The sequence below is a fragment of the Lissotriton vulgaris genome, chromosome 7 (assembly GCF_964263255.1).
Source record: "Lissotriton vulgaris chromosome 7, aLisVul1.2, whole genome shotgun sequence".
NCBI lineage: Eukaryota > Metazoa > Chordata > Amphibia > Caudata > Salamandridae > Lissotriton > Lissotriton vulgaris.
In genome coordinates this window covers 327777687-327794089 of record NC_141695.1, presented here as the reverse complement: position 1 = coordinate 327794089, position 16403 = coordinate 327777687, and the positions used below count along the sequence as shown (strand labels likewise).

General features: G+C 44.2%; 1 protein-coding gene across 1 annotated transcript in view; it reads left to right on the top strand.

Annotated features, from left to right (window-relative positions):
- Positions 1 to 771: 771 nt before the first annotated feature.
- The window catches only part of LOC147701492 (bifunctional polynucleotide phosphatase/kinase-like), a 101206-nt gene continuing 85574 nt past the window's right edge, over positions 772 to 16403 (top strand). Inside the window, exons 1-2 of the mRNA XM_086930184.1 lie at positions 772 to 873; positions 3485 to 3631. Coding sequence (XP_086786310.1) covers positions 3505 to 3631 — 127 coding nt within the window. The 5' untranslated portion in view covers positions 772 to 873; positions 3485 to 3504. The remainder of the gene's footprint in view (positions 874 to 3484; positions 3632 to 16403) is intronic.

The following is a 16403-nucleotide window of genomic DNA, read 5'->3' as shown; positions in this document are numbered from 1 at the left end:
ATATGCGGCCTACAAAAAAAAAAGTACCAACACCCTGGAAAAAGCAAACACTTATAGGGAATGCAACATTTAGCAAACCATGGGAAATGTAAGCAGAAACAACATGGTTACCTTAATGCTTTTACACTCACTATTCCGAAATCAGTGATTGCTTTTGCCTGAAAAGTTAAGGACACAACTACAGGACCCAGAGGGGACCCATTTCAATGGTATGGTAAAAAGACCTGGACGCAGAGTCGCAGCACGCATTTTGTTTTCCAATCCACACATTGCAGTACCTCCAGGATTGGTGCAATCGTTCCAAGTCCAGGGAAAACAAAATCAAGAAAACAGCGCTTCACTGGCAACCTCTGTAAAAGTGGCGCTAATGTGTTTTGGTGTGAATAAAATCAGTTTGCTACCACTCTGTCTTACTTTATTTAGTTATTTATCATATTTTTAGCCTTTTATTCCCAATGCTGCACTTTGGAATTAAAATGTCAGAAAAATACGACATTTCTAGCAAAAGAGTCTTTCTTTTTTGGATCCATTTCACAGGGAAGCAAATAAAAGAAAGGAGAGGAAAGAGAGTGAGAACACCGTCTTGAAGTCACGGTTTTCATGGGCGTCCGCAGGGGGGCAAGGAGGGGTGCTCCAGGGGGGGGGGGGGCAAGCGCCCCTCCTTGCCCCCCCCCCCCCTGCGGACGCCCATGAGGCAAACCATGGTTACATGTGGAACGCAAATCTGTTTACGCAGCTCCATGAAAGTACATGCAGGAAGAAGCTTTTACTGCAGGGTTGAATGGAGGGCGGGGCAGGGCGGAACGAGAAGTCGGCTGTTCCGAACAGTGCGTGCCAAGGTCAGTTGGCTGCCGGCAGGTGCGGGTTGAAGAGGTAGGTCTCTGCTCCTTCATGGATTGTTGTATAGGTGGGAGAAATGAAGTGCTTGTTCCCCTTCGATGCCACTTCAGAGCGCTCCCAGCGTGAGAGCGATGGCTGAAGTATGCCATGGGGCGGACACTGACGGATTCTCGATCTTCAGTTCTATGGGTCCCCGGCCGGACGGACAGTCGTAAGATGCAGAGAATAAGGGTAGTGACAACAGACGTATACTCAGACTGCGCCGGAAGGGCTGCAGTGAAGACTTCTTCCGGTCTGAGGCGTGGAGTCGGGACAGGAGGCCACGCCCTGGCCTCGCTGTGTAGAGGGTCCTGCCTCCCTGACTGTTGTATTTCAGCCCAGGATTGTGCAGTAGGTTGTGGCTGTAGTGTAGTTTGAGCCATGCTGCGTGGTCAGCTGCCCCCCAGAGGCTCTAGCACAGGTGTGTCCAACCCCTTCTGTAATAAGAGCTACATCATTTCAATGGCAATTATTCCAAGCTACTGATGCTGCTAATATTGCAATAGTGACGTCAGACGAGATGGCATTAGTGGCCTCCATAAGCACGATTACCAGCAGTGATCAATCACCTCAGTGCACCGGGCAGAGTTTCCAGCCGTAATGTAAATACTGTAAAAAAAAAAAAGGCTTTATGAATGAGATATAGTTCTACATGGGTAATACCTCAGAGACCTAGCTACAACGTCCCTGGCTTCAGGGTAATATTAGTAATAAGCTTCCAAAGCCAAATTCTTTGTCACTCATAGATCCACTTTGAATATATTTGGGAAATTCAGCCATTTAAAAAAAACATCAGTTTATGAGAAAATGTGCACATTTTAGCCTCAAGTACACACTTTTCAAGTTTGTGATACATGTACTAATTCAATCAAGCAAACACTTTTAATTTAGTATGCTGGGCTGCCCACAGGAGAGACATTTACAGGTATCTGGAGACCTACAAGTCGCTCACAAGATGCTCATTGGAGAAGCCTGTTTTAGAACTAGAATGCGAGCGACTACAGTGTCCGATCACCTTCTGTGGTTGGCAGTCCGCTGCAGTGTGACTATCTTACTGATCTAACCAGACTATGGCCATGCTGCACATCGTTTGGTCCTTTGGAGATGAGGGATGCATAAAAGGAGGAAGGTTGTCTGGCCCCTTCTCTTTAGCCTTCTGGGTGTCCAGCCTTGTGAAGGAAGTGGTTCGAGTGGTGAAATGATGTCGACAAGGAGAGTTTTTCCACTTGATAATATGGCTCTCTGGAATTCAAAGCTTTAGAGATTATAGATTGTGGTTTAAATTTGAGGCTGGCTGGTAAGGACGGCCATGCCGACTGTCTCAGGCTAGTGAGTGATGAGACTGCTTTTCTCCTGGTTGGTTCTCAGTAAGTCCATGGCCTGCAGCCCACCCTGTAATGCTTCAAGGGTTATAGGGAGACCGCTGAGCAGAACTTTACTCCTCTCGCTGTGGGACCGAACGAAGCCCTAGCTGATCGGAACAGCTCCATTCTCGTGAGGTGGCTGAGCTGGTGCAAGGCTGTCTGGGATTAGTGGTGGTTGGCGCTATACAAATATGAGTAACATAACATTTCTTTTTGACCTTGTCACTGAAGGTTAGGTTGATGTTGAAACCAAGGACCAAAAGTGCTTGGTCTGGAGGAGCAGAAAATCAGTATTCCGAATGTAACACAGTGGTTGGATGGGACCAATAAGAATGTATTTCTACCCAAGGAAACCCCTTTTTGCAACATTGGAGTAATGAAAGACCGGGGAAAAACATTACTCTCTGCCCTGTACCATTCAGTTTGCGTGCTGCACTTCGGCGGTTCATAGCTCCCTGCGCTAGATTATGATTGTAACTTGTGAATTGCACAGTAACAGAAGGATCTCTGTGGCAAAAGCAGTACCCACTGAGCTATGAACATAAACTATTGTTCTGTGATTTACATGGTACAGCTTCCTTGCAGCAGGTATGTTGACCCTCTGCGCTACCTTAGAACTGCCACTAGAGTAGACCTCTCTACAGCAGGTACATTAATCACCAGAGTTATCTTGACGCTTTTACTGTTGCCTGAGCTCTACAGCAGGTGCTTTTAAAACAGTTGCACTGCTCCAAGACTAGCCCCCTGTAAAAAAAATCACCCCCCCTTCCAGCCTCCTAGAAAAACACCTGATGCCAGTATGGCAAATCCAGTCTTGATTGTAGTATGGTGCTTGTATAGCACTTGCTGTCCTCGCTGAAGCACTTGTTCACACAGTTGTAGTAGAGTAGTAGAGTGATGTCTTACTGCACTGGCTGGAGCAGTAGGAATTTCATACATTAACCGAGGATCAATGGTGCAAGTATGGGTCCATATTGCACACCGTAGGAGCCTAGGTGAGGAGGGATCCTACAGGAGCTGTTTTTCACAGGTTGATGCCTGCCTAGTTGAAAAGAGATCACCGCTACTGTGCGGAAGGTGACCACGTGGGATGGAACCTTGGCTAGCAGGGTTAGGTGGGCTGTGCCTGTCACAGGTCCACTACTATGAGGAACTCATGGTTTTTCTTTGTGATTTATTCGCATATGTTTACCCTCTTTTGGAGGAGCTAGACTGAGACTAACCGCTATTTATTGCCCTAGGTTTGAAAGAGTTGGTGTCGATGGAGTGTTTTCTGCTGAGCCAGGATGGGGACCATGACCCTATACTGCTTCCTGATGGCAAGGCTGTGGTGCTTGGCCGGGGCCCCGGGGCCGGCATCAAGGATTCCAATTGCGCAAGAAGGCAAGGTATGACAAGTTTCTCCCCACAAAAGCAGCACAACCTAAACGGATTTACCTGCCACCTTACTTCAAGTGTTGTAGTAGGTTTGGAACTCGGATGCAGTGTGGCACAACACTCCAAGTCCCTTCAGTAGCATCACTATTGAAACAAGTATGTCTTCAGTTACTTATAGGTGAAGTAGGACATTTAAAAATATACATAACACAAAGCATTATGAGGCTCTACTTCTGGGACCGAGATGTCACCCTATAGTTTTTATTACTTGTTTGCAAGATACTATAATTAAAAAGGCCTGTTAGCTCTGTCATCCCATGAAAATGAAGCTTGTTTCCAATTTCATCCCATGAGTTGGAGTTGAGCAGTCCTACTCGGTGTCTTTGGGTCTATGTTATGAACCACTTTTCTCAAGGGCTCTTGGTTGGGGCAACATTTTGCAAATTCATTTTATGTTATGTTCTCTGTAATTTGTACTAGGTGACCCTACACATGGTGTGTCAACATAGTTCTCTTGCATTGTCCTCAATTGTTTGCACAAGGCTGAATGTATGGTTTACGAGGTGTATAGGTGGAGTGTTTCTACGTGAGATGAGTGTGGCATTTGAAGGTTAGAGACTTGCTTTAAAAGTTGGGAAAGAAAAAGCAGCCACACTCGCCTTGAAGTGGAAAACAAAAACAATTCCATTATTCATTTTTCATATTGATAAAATCCTAACTGGAAATGAGAAAGGGAAACCCCTGCATCACCACACGCCGATGTTTTAGTGGCTGGCTTTTTCTGAGGCGAGGTGAGCATGTGCCACTCAGTTGGGTTAAAGATTGTTGCCGGTTTCACTCATTTCATATGTATCTTGGCAAGTTCTCCCCGTGACCACATTTGAGATCAAAAGCCTTCTCCATGCTGTAGTTTGGTGTTACGGACTGAGTGGCCCAATTGCCAGAGTAGGGAAGGAGCCACGTTTTTAGAGCCACTTGGAAGAAGAGGTGGTCATGAAATGTTCACAGGTGGAGTGAATAAAAACGGAGTGCCTCAAGAATTGGAGGAAATGAACATTCTAGTCTTCAGGGCTGTTTTCAAGGAGAGTTAGTCTTGTATTTTCTGTTGTGCTTTTTCAAGCGGGCTACCAGCCTCAAAAGCAAACCATCACAAACGTTACTCATACCCAATGGCTCTACTTCCACTCACTGCACTGTAGTAAATACTGTGCAAACTCCAACAGATTTATAATACAGCTTCAAAGCTCTATTTGAATCTCGACCTTTGGGCCACATCTCTCGGACCTTGAAAGCAATTCGCTCGCTGCCAGTGGCTCAGAAAATCCTTTTTGAACCCTTCTGAATTTCACACAAAGCAATTCCTGGAAGCGGTCCATTATACAATAAAGTTGTGAAGCTCTAATCCCAGACTAAGCCAATACTCAAAGACACTGACAAAGTAGTGAGGCCGCGCTGGGTAAAGATAGACCTATTGCACACCAATGGAAAGTACAGGAATGTTGTCTCAATGGACAATTAAAAGTTCAAATGTTCACATTGGTAGAAGAAAGAGGACGAATTGTAATATAGTTCCTCTTTAATGGTTGTGGATAGCCAGCCGACACGTGTTTCGTCGCCAAGCAGTTACAAAGCTCAGGCGACTCCTCAGGGCTGTAGTTAATGAGTATCTGGCCACAGGTCGCTGAGCCGGTGATAATCCAACCCGGCCCCGCTCGAGACCAGGTGCAGTAAGTGTAGACGTAGGGACGAGAAGTCCGGTCAAAATCAATACTCGGTATAATAGGCAAACTTGAGAGTACGTTATGTAGTAGTACCAGTCGACTTCTGTAGCGAAATGACTGTTTGAGATGGGAGCATCCACTGTTTAGGTAGGTGGGGTCGGTAAAGGTTCTTCAATTAGATTCTTGGCCGGTGCGACGGAGAGTGAAAGCAGGACGAGTACTCCTGCCGTGGTTCCGGGTGCGGAAGCATGCCACCAACTAGGTTGGTGAGTGAGTGCCTTCATAAAACCTAATGGTTTTCCTCCACCCCCAGACATATAAACAATTTAAACCAGAACTAGTTCTCATTGGTTGCTAACATATAAACTGGGGAAACGGACTAGTCTCTCTAGTTCTCCTCTCTCTTTTTGATTACAACATATGTTATGTTAACCACCATTTGTAGCGTGCAGGGATACTCGGAAGTGTCCGGGCACAAAAGCCTATTCAGAGGAGAGCGGAGGTGAATGCCGCGGCAAGAAGACTAATTAAAAAGCAATGTTTTTAACTGCTTTTTAAACAGCTTAAGGTCCTGGTTGTTCCTAAGCTCGAAGGGCAGGCTGGTCATAGCCGCCCTAACAGAGAGGGAGCTACCTAATTGGGGCAGTAGACATAGCCTCTACGTTCTCTCTTCCTATGGCCATTATGACCCTCGGCGCTACTAAAGCGTTCGATCGAGTAAATTGGGCATACTTCGCTGAGACCATGAAGAAATTTGCATTCGGTCCAAATTTTCGGAGATCAATTGGACTCCTATATGCAAATCCCAGTGCAAGCATTATGGTCAATGGTTCATGTACCCAGCCCTTTTGGATCACAAGGGGAATAAGACAGGGGTGTCCCCTATCCCCTTTACTTTTTAACATATACATTGAGCCTCTTGCACAATCCTTAATGGTCGATCCAAGAATTTCTTCATTTAAATTCGGCGGATGGGAAAGGAAAGTAGGGCTTTACGCTGATGATATTGTTAAGACGCTTTCTTATCAAGGGCGGAGTCAGCCCTAATACATGAAATTGCTCTGACCGATCGCAGACTGGCCCTTGAGCCTTTACCTACCGAGATGCAAAATGACACGCTTGCCTCCGCAAGTAAAGTTATGAGCATAGCCACAAACCCTCAACCTGATATGGGCCACTCTTCCACTATTTTCCCTGCAGTTGCTGCTTTTGCAGCCTCATTGGAAGATCAAGAATTGAGAGCTACAACGAATAAACCGAATATAATCACTCGGGGGCAAAAAATGGTGAGGTAGAGGACAGGATCATGTTGATCACACCTCAATGCAGTTAACATCAGGTGGGGAGAGATTAAAACCAAGTTCTAGGGGGTTGATCCATGAGAGATTAGTTTCTCAAAACTTGGTCAGGGGTAATGTATCGGAACCTAGACAGCTGCACCTCCCCCCAGAAGCAACCCCATATACTGTGGTCTTGACCAACGTACCCTTACTGCCTAGTGGGGAGCATGAGTGCTGGTCAACCCTAAAAAATAAATCGCTACACTTTCTGAGTATGAAGACAGGAATAACTAACATGTTGTTTTCTGAGTTCAAGATGGTGTGCCGAATTCCCTGCATTGGAAGTTCTAGCAAGTTGTTGCCTGGAGACTGTGTAGTGTTATTGTTCAGGTCTCCAGGCTTGGTCAAAACCATATTGGACAGGGTGGGGAATTGGCCGGTTAGATGCAGAGGGATAAGTGTAGTCCCCCTGGGCTTTTTTTTTATCAACCCACTAGGGCACCACAGCACTCTCCGGAAGAAGGAAATACCATGGGCTTATTACAGCACAGATGTAACGTTCCTGTACATCACTTTTCTGACCCTCTTTACTCTGTAGAAGACGTCAACTGACTGGCATCCCCTACTGATAGGGATGGAGGGTTGGGAGATGGTAATGTTACGAATCCATTAGACCTGTTTTTGATTAATGGTGTATATCCAAGGGAAGAGACGGGAAGGGTCTTACCCTTGTTGTGTACAAAGGAACCTGCGGTGAGGGGAGGTTCCACCTAGTTTGACTCCCTTGCTGGAACAACCTCAGTGCACCATTAGATCGCCTGTGCCACCTAGTACGGATCACCCTACTACCCCTATGTGGACTCCAACTGGGCCCTTGCATAACTTGGCTAGCCCCACCTGCTCCGTTATGCCATGGAATATCTCAGGGTTACGCTCTAAGCTACAGAACCCAGTTTGGTGTGAACTTATAGTGTATACTGATGTTCTATATTTACAGGAAACCTGGGCAATAGACCCACTCCGCATAAATGTTTTTTTGACCTTTAACACCCAGGCAGTGAAAGGCTTGGGGGGTAGACCGATGGGTGGTATCTCTACATACATCTCAAATAAGCTGACATTAAATAAAATTGATTTCCACTGGGGATTTTTACTATCACCTAATTGAATTGACATTAAATGCAACTCATTGCATCATATCGATAAACCTCTATAACAATGCTCCCTTTGATGAACATGGAGCAGTGGTAAAGAAACTAAGCCGGGCTCTGAATGCAATTTGCAATGGGAGTGCAAAGGATACAATGATAATGCTGATTGGGGACTTCAACTGTGCCCTATGTAATTATGTAGATAATAGAATGTGCGGCTTGGCCAACGAAGGAGAGCATAGGACCCACTTTTGTTATACAAGGGTAGGGACTTTGTTCAATGAGCTCACCTTCACTAGTGAACTTGGTTTTGTAACGAGTTGTTAGCTACCCCTGTATCCATGCTTCATACTTTTAATGGGAGAGGTCTAGCCTCCACCATAGATTTTATACTAGTTTCATACAGGAAACATCCTTTACCACGTAACCATTACAACTCGGTATGGTTACATCGTGGTTTTAACAACGCCAGTCGTTACCACGACTTGCACTGGAGAGCGCTCTAGATTAAGGAATAGTGTGAAGTACTATTCCAACACCTTCCCTACTGTGGGTAGACTGGAGTTGGAATAATAATTCACACTATTCCTAAGTCCAGCGCCCTCCAGCGCAAGTCGATGTAACAACTTGCGTTGTTAAAACTGCGATGTAACATACCGGGTTGTGATGGTATGCGTTGTATCATCATACATCCGTTTCACGCATGTATGCACATAGGGTGCTTTCCTTTACAGTGGGGGATAACTGTCTGAGTTATCATTTTCCTTAATGTTTATTGATTAAGATGCCCATGCATAGACCCAAAAAGTCAAATTCGACTAACCAAGTAGTGTGGAATCTCTTTTTGAATAAAACAAATGGCTACACCTTACGGTGGGCAAACGTGGACCCTGATGTATTGACTGAACAGCTGGTTTTGAACTGTAAATCTGCTCTTGATACTTGCATGAGCGACTCAGCTCCTGATGCTGGTATTATGCACTCCTTTCAGGATATCTCAAAGAGGTTAAGAACTTGCTGACGGTTCACCACCGCAATAAAATCAAAAACTTAGGGTGGTTTGACAAGAAATGCACAGACACCCACTCTAATTTGAAAAAAGAATTGCATAGGCAGGCCAAATCTCCAACTAGAGTTAGGCAGGCCAGATTGGAATATAGATGGGCTGTTAAAGAGAGGAAGCGTACATTGCGAAATGAAGCATGGGACTCCCTACATTCTGCGGCCCAGGCGAAAGATAGCGCTGCATTCTGGAAGGTACTCGGGGCCCCTTTTCTATCATCTAGGGATGACCCCTCTATAGAAATAGCCATATCTGAAGGCACCTGGACCAATCACTTTGCCAAGGTGTATGATCAAGGAAATACTTTGCTGCGATTGGCTGACACTCCTTTAAACAATAATGATCAGCCTGACATGTAAATCACCCTAGCAGAGGTCAATAGAGCAGTAACACTCAGTTTGAATGGCAAGGCCCCGGGACCCAATGGGGTTCCGGCCGACTTGTTTAAATCCAACATTTCTTTATGGGGTCCATATTAACCCAAGTCATTAATGCTAGCGTCAAGTCAATATTTCCCAAGACTTGGGTGAAATCAATCATTATCCCAACTTTTAATAAGGGGGACCGTCATGACCTAGGATGCTACAGACCAATCTCCTTGTTGGATTCCTTGGTCAAATGAACCGGGCGGGTTATTCTGGAGCGCCTACAAGAATGGGCAGAGGATACCCAGATCTTATCCGACCTACAGTATGGCTTTCGTGCCAGGCTTGGTACAACAGAACAAAGCCTAAATTTAGCCATCTTGGTAGGCAAATATATAAGAGCAAAGAAAGGTAGTCTGTTCCTGGCATTTGTGGACCTCACTGCAGCCTTTTATTCTGTAAGACACAATAGGCTATGGGAGGTCCTCGAGGTAGTTGGGGTTGATCCCCATATTATTGCCTTTTTAAGACGCTTGTATAATGGTGCTACTGCAAGCGTGCGGTATGGCCTGGGGGGGAGTGCACTAAGGCGTTTCCTATCAGGAGAGGGGGTCAGACAAGGTTGCGTGCTTACCCCCTTCCTTTTTAATCTTTACACTAATGGACTAGGAGAAGCGCTACTCTCGAAGGGCAAAGATCTTCCCCAGGCTGGAGGTCGACCTATATCCGCACTTCTTTACACGGACGATACTGTGCTTATGGCACACACTCAAAATGGCCTTCAGAAGGTTTTAGAGAACTTCAGTGACTTTATGAAGGATCATGGCCTTAATATAAATATTTCCAAGACCTTCAATATGAGATGTTGTCAAGGGACACAGAGGGCACATGAAATGTTTGTTGATGGGAAGAAGTTAGCCGCAACCAGAAGTTTTTCCTACTTAGGTATTTTATTTAATCAGCAAGACTCATAGGCTCAAACTATCTCCGCCAAAACATTTGCATTTATTAGATCAACAACAGCCCTAGTAACTTTGCCAAAAAGTCTTGCAGGAAACCACCCTTAGAACTCTTGCAAATATATAAGGCCAAGTGTATCACCATGGCGACTTATGGGGCAGGGTTGTGGGGTTTTGTAAACACTCTTCCTTTACAAACTGTAGAAAATGCTTTTTTGAGGTATATTCTTTCAGTACCTCCGAGTTCCTTCTCTTAAGTCTGCTATGAGGAGTTGGGCCTTCCCTATATTGCCGATCTTATCAAACTAGAACCAATACTTCTATGGCCCAGGATTTGGTGCAAAGATCAGACTAAGTTAAATAGGGTGATCCTGCAAGACAGCTTAAGGTTGGAAGGGGCTTTCAAGATTCCCTGGATCAGATTTGTTCAAGATTTTATGAACGATCTGGGTCATCCGGAATATTTTTAAATTCAAGTTCAATGTTGGCGATTCCCAGAAAGATCTTAAAGAAAGAGGGCCTCCAACTATTGGATTCTATCTGAATGGCAGGGGAAATGTCAAAATAAGTGTGAGGCAACATCCGCTGTTACGTACTACCCTAGGGATGGAGCCTTACCTAACTTTTGTACCCTGGGCCTTTGATAGATTCCTCTTATTTAGACTTAGACTGGGTAATGTCCATACATTAGCGTCACTTCCAAAAATGAATGACTGATCTCATGTGCTCCCACTGTGTCCTTGTGACAAAAGTTCTGAACAGTCTACTTTTCACTTAGTCCTGTTTTGTAAATTTTATATCGACCCTAGGAAAGTTTGGTTAATTCCACTTTTATTTAACCGAGGGTTGTGGAAGTGTCGCCCAGCCTTTATCTTACTACAGCTGCTGGAAGATGAGCACACAGCATGGAGATTAGCGATGCTTTTAAAGAAGGTGCTTCAACAGAGGAAATGTTGTGTAACTGGCGAGTCTTAATTTTGGCATCCTCTTTCTGCGGGCATGTGCTCTTGTTTTAGAAAACTTGCTGTAAATACTTTTAGACTGTATAACTTATGGTATGTCCAATGCTTTTAATATTTTGTAATATACCATAAAATGTTTTCAATTTTTATGTGCTTTTATGTCTGTTTTAAAAAGCAGCCGAATAAAGCTTTCCCTCCTTCCTTCCTTCCTTGTTGATTTTTTTGCCTTTTGGTGGACTGGTGTAACCACAGTGCTTCCATAATGCTGATTAGGGCTCAAGGTGAAGCCATGCTTACTGAACCACATGTTGACATCACCAAGTGTGGCCAGCTTCTATTCAGAGAAGATGCTGGAGCTAATTAATTTGCTGAACCCTACAGCAAAGATGGTGTTATCTGGAAGTGCTCGGTATAAGTGCAGGAAAGAGTGGCAGGAGTTGGGGTGAGATAGTATTGTATTCATTTAATTATTCATTTTATAATCATGAAATAAGTCACACTTGCTTTAAAGTCCAAAGATCTTTGTAGAGCTTCATTTAGATTTTTTAGGGTTTAGAGGGGTAGAGATAAAGGGATGTAACGGTTTTTGATGTTTCATGGGCAGGCAGAGATAAAAGGCGGGGGGTTTTAGTGTTCAGGAGCGGGTAGTAGTAAAGGGAGGTAAGGGATTTTTAGACTGAAAAGGTAAGACATAATATGCTTATGGAAGATTGAGTGTGAGGTCAGTGTTCCAAGGATGAGGAGTTAATGAATTCCAGGTTGCAGTGGCTGCAACAGAGAAAGATATATTGAATAGATCAGTGTGGTATGCAAGGATATTTTCTTGTATGTCTATTCGTGGCACCTAATTTTAAGTAATTCTGGCTGTAAGGTTGGGTGGAAAAGAATAGGTGTGGTGTGGTCATGTCTGCCTGTGGAGTGAATCAGTCTCCCACAAAAGTTTAGAACTGCTTTGAATGGGGTAATTGATGGTTGGTGGAAATCCTGCTAAAACAGCATTTCTGAAGCACGGTTTTGAGTTGACTAAATCGTGAACCACGATTTTGAGATGTTAGTGGGAGATGATGACATGGTGGGTTTTCAACAGTAAGAAAAACTGATCAAAAGGAAAAATGGGAAGACCTATAGAGTACTGTCTAAATCACAACCCAGATTTGGGAGGTTATTTGGGGAATGCTTCAGAGAACAAAACATTAAGAACTTTGTCAGCTTAGAGCTAGATGGCCAATCATTTTGCACAGCCCGGGAAGTGGGAGACTTATTAGAGCTTTCATGGTTATTTATTGGGTGTGCTGGATTAATTTCTCATCGGACCTGAAGTTAGGTGGTTGATCCTTGTTGGATGTCATAGTCCTTTTGCCTAAGAGCTGCATTTGGTTGAAATACTTTGTGTATGGGACTGTAAGTCGAGCTGTATTTGGGGGAGTCACTTTGTTTATGGGAGTTATGCTGATCTTCCTTGGATGCATTGACTGGTGAACGTGGTTTGAGTTGATGTAGTGTGATGTGGTATAGTAGTGTGTATGTTCTAGTGTAATGATTGCTGCTGGAAATTGATACACTATTATATATGCTTTGGTTCAATGTTTGGATAGTGCAGTGTTATAAACGCATGTTGCTGGCTGTGGTACATGAATGTGTGCACTGAGGGTAAATGATCGTTGTTGGGTGTGGTACAATAGGTAAACTCTCCTTAGTGTTCTATAGAAATGTGTATGCTTCAGGCTGTGATACTTGTTTGGGCACTCTTGAGTTACATGCAAACTGCAGTTGATTGACGTTTTTAGGTGCGGTAGTCACGTCGCCTACAATAAGTTGAAGATCACTGATCTTGTAAGTGGAGAAGTGTGGCTCACTGGTTAGAGGAGGCAGACCTGGAAGCAGAGGTCAGCCCGGGACCAGGGTTCAATTCCCGGCTTGGCGGAGTCTTGAGTCCTAAAATGTCCATGGACTCGACAATTCTCGCTCCGGTGCCTACTCGATTCACGGGTTCACACTCTGCGACTCTGGGCAATAGCTTGCTTAATCTCCACAGTGGCCCCTCGCGGCGGGATGCCTGGCTTTCACCTTGCAGATACCCTGCCGAGGTTATCTCACAGGGGAATACCAGGGCAGGTTCCCTAAGCAAGCGCTTAGAAACCGCTTGATGATTTGCGCTATATAAATTCCTGTACATTTACATTATAAGCGCCTCATCTTTCAGGTGCCCAGTGTGAGCCCCCACTTGTCATTGGCACACATTTGGAAATCGAGATCTCTCTTTATCAGCGAATGTTTTCACGGTGAGTCAGCCAATCTAAAGCTGTGGTGAGCATGACCATAATTACTGTAGGGTACTCGGAAATAACTCTGTAGACCACTGTAGAAGACTAGAAAGCATTCAGAACTCGGCAGCCAGACTCATCCTGAACCTCCCACACAGAACTCCCATCACACCACACCCCAGGGAGCTCCACTGGCTACCTATACATAAATGTGCTCATTTCAACTCCTCGCACATTCATACATCTTTTTCCCTAACAGGAAAAAAATGGTGAACCTTTTGTGTACTCCTTGTTCGCAGTCATATTTTTGCATAGAATTGATGCTGTGTTGAATCTGTTTACAGCCCTGAAGACGTTCCACAGCCTGAAGGAACGAAACACATTGCCTGTTTTGTTTTTATCATCAATCATTAATCAAGAATATAGAAAGAATATTGGAATTGGCCTGGGATGTTTTCTGTTAATTGTGTACATCAAAGAGATGCTTTTTGCTATTGTGAATCAACGCCAACATTTTTAGGTCATATCATCGCGTTTCCCCTCTGGAAACGCGCCAGGAGGCTGCGTTGCAGAGAGGTGTAATGAGACCACACCCCTCTGTACACCTCTCTACAACGCAGCCCCCTGGCGTATACTGGAGGTTCCTGGTGGGCTAGTTGGCCCTGAAACACACAACATTGTTGTATCAACCAGATGGAAGCATGTATTTGTATTATTTGATTCAGTCATAACCCTGTTTGCAAGGGAGTCTGTCAAGTTCCATGGGATCTCCTGTTAGTAGTTTCACTACTTGCTTTCCATCATCCTTTATCCTCCCCAGTTTCTGACTGAAACAAGTGCTAATTGATTTGTTACTCATCATACTTGTAACTGTCCCAGTGTGCTGCAGTTGGATAGAAATACTAGCGTGATGAGTGGAATGCTTGAATGAATCTCTGCCACTGGTATGTTTTTTGGGCCAAATTACAATCCATCATTTTGTTTTGCTCTCTGAGCGGCTACAGATTTTAAATCGGCCATGGTCCCGCTCCACTAGGAGCAAGAGAGCCTGAACTCCAAGGCCACATCCTTTCTGAATGGAAATGCCAGCAACCCCAGGCTGGGCTTGGCCTTATCAGTGAGGCGCAGGTTGAGACCTAAGGCACAACGAACACTGTGGCAGTGGTGACCTGACCAGAGCTGGTTTGCATTAGGTTCACCTCTGTCTGGAATGGAAGAGTGAGCACTTATTGAGAGCATTCAACGTTGTGAAAGTAACTGTGCATCTGAACCAGGGAAACATCCTGTGTTCTAATGAGTAAACTATGGACAGGGATGCAAGCCCGAGTTATTTTAGTGATTACTCAAGCATTTCACCCTTAGATTTTTTTTAATTTTTCAGTCTGATTAGTAACCACATAATGCCCAGCTCTTGCAGTGCAAACGTATCTGATCTGAAAAGTCCAGTATGGTCTGGTGGAGTAAACTGAAGATCTAATTTCTGGATGAGTATTGGTGGATTGCAGTTGCATGGAACACAAATACAGTACAACACATAATGCATAAGATTAGCTGAAATCACTGGAGTCAGTGTATAATGAGGAGCACCATTTGGAATTGCTTATGATATACAGCCCTCAACCTATACCCACACCCTTAGTAGAGGGTAACCACTGCTCCATCACACCAGCTACATGGAGGCTGAGAGTCGCTGGTGGTGTAGTGTAGTTTCGATAGTACCCTTTCATGCAGGACCTACGCTGTTTACGGATAACATATACTGTGGGCTTGGTGGCAAACTGATTCTGTACACCCCCACCAAATATGCCAGCCTATGTTTTTGCATTAGCTAGCTCGCAGTGCCACTAGAATCTCCTGTTATCAGAGAGATTCGTTTTTGTCAATCTCAGAACATAAGAACCTCAGACGCTTGGAAACAATATACTATTTTCACTGAGTCACTCGTGCTTGCTTGTTTTGCTCTCGGAGAGAGACACAGAAGAAACAGTCGAGCGTGTTTACAATAAGAATTTATTGTACCATTGTTCTTATGTAAAATAAGTGCGCTGATACAACTGTAACACAGTAGCAGAGATATAGAACCATCAGTACAGTGAATAAAAAGAAATAGTATTGTTCTACCATCTTGCAATAGTCATGAACACATACATGAATATGAAATGCATTTATAAAATAAAGTGCGTACTCCTAAGATGCCTGTCTAGATGTACCTAAGTGTACCTAGCATGTGCGTAGGTTCAAAAGAGCCTAAGTCTAAGAGCCTAAGTCTAAGAGTCAAGAATCCCACTAGGATTTAGTCAAACCTCCATACCTGAATAATGAGAGTGTAGGACTTTGTTGATGACAAAACATTCAGGGTTAAGGATGAACAATCTGATGCAAGACTTGGGCATCTCACTGGCATTTAATGGGGATCAAGCAGCAGAAAGTCTACAGAGACGACCGGCATGAAGAGTGGAGCCAGTCTTTTGTCATCATCTGATTTTAGGAAAGTAAATTTTTGGTCTCAGTAGTTGAAGAAATGAGTTCAATAAGAAACTGTCCTGAACGTGGAGCTATTTGCCCACAAATCTTAGAAGCTTAAGGATGAGCAGCCAGGAGGTTTGAAGAGGAGAATTACAAGTACCCAGAAGGATGGTATAACTGAACAAGCTTAATTAGGAGGCCTGGTGCTTGACTATGAATGGATCTATTTACAGTTCACAGTGTTTTCAGCAGGATCTTGTTTTTAACAGATACCAGTTTAGAGATCTGAGAACAGGGTGATGTGACATTTTCGCCGAAAGATCCAGATGTACAGCATCCATTTTAAAAATACTTAATTTCTCACCCTCATCCCAACTTTCCATCTCATGATGGATGAGAAATATTGATTAGAAGTAGGTGGATGGGGAAAAGTAGGGGATATGAGTGACGAGTAAAAAGATGGATGAGAAGTATGGAGGAGACTGGATGAAGGATGAGAAGCAGGGATGAGAAGTAAGGATGATTGAGAAGCATGGATGACAAGTAGGGATG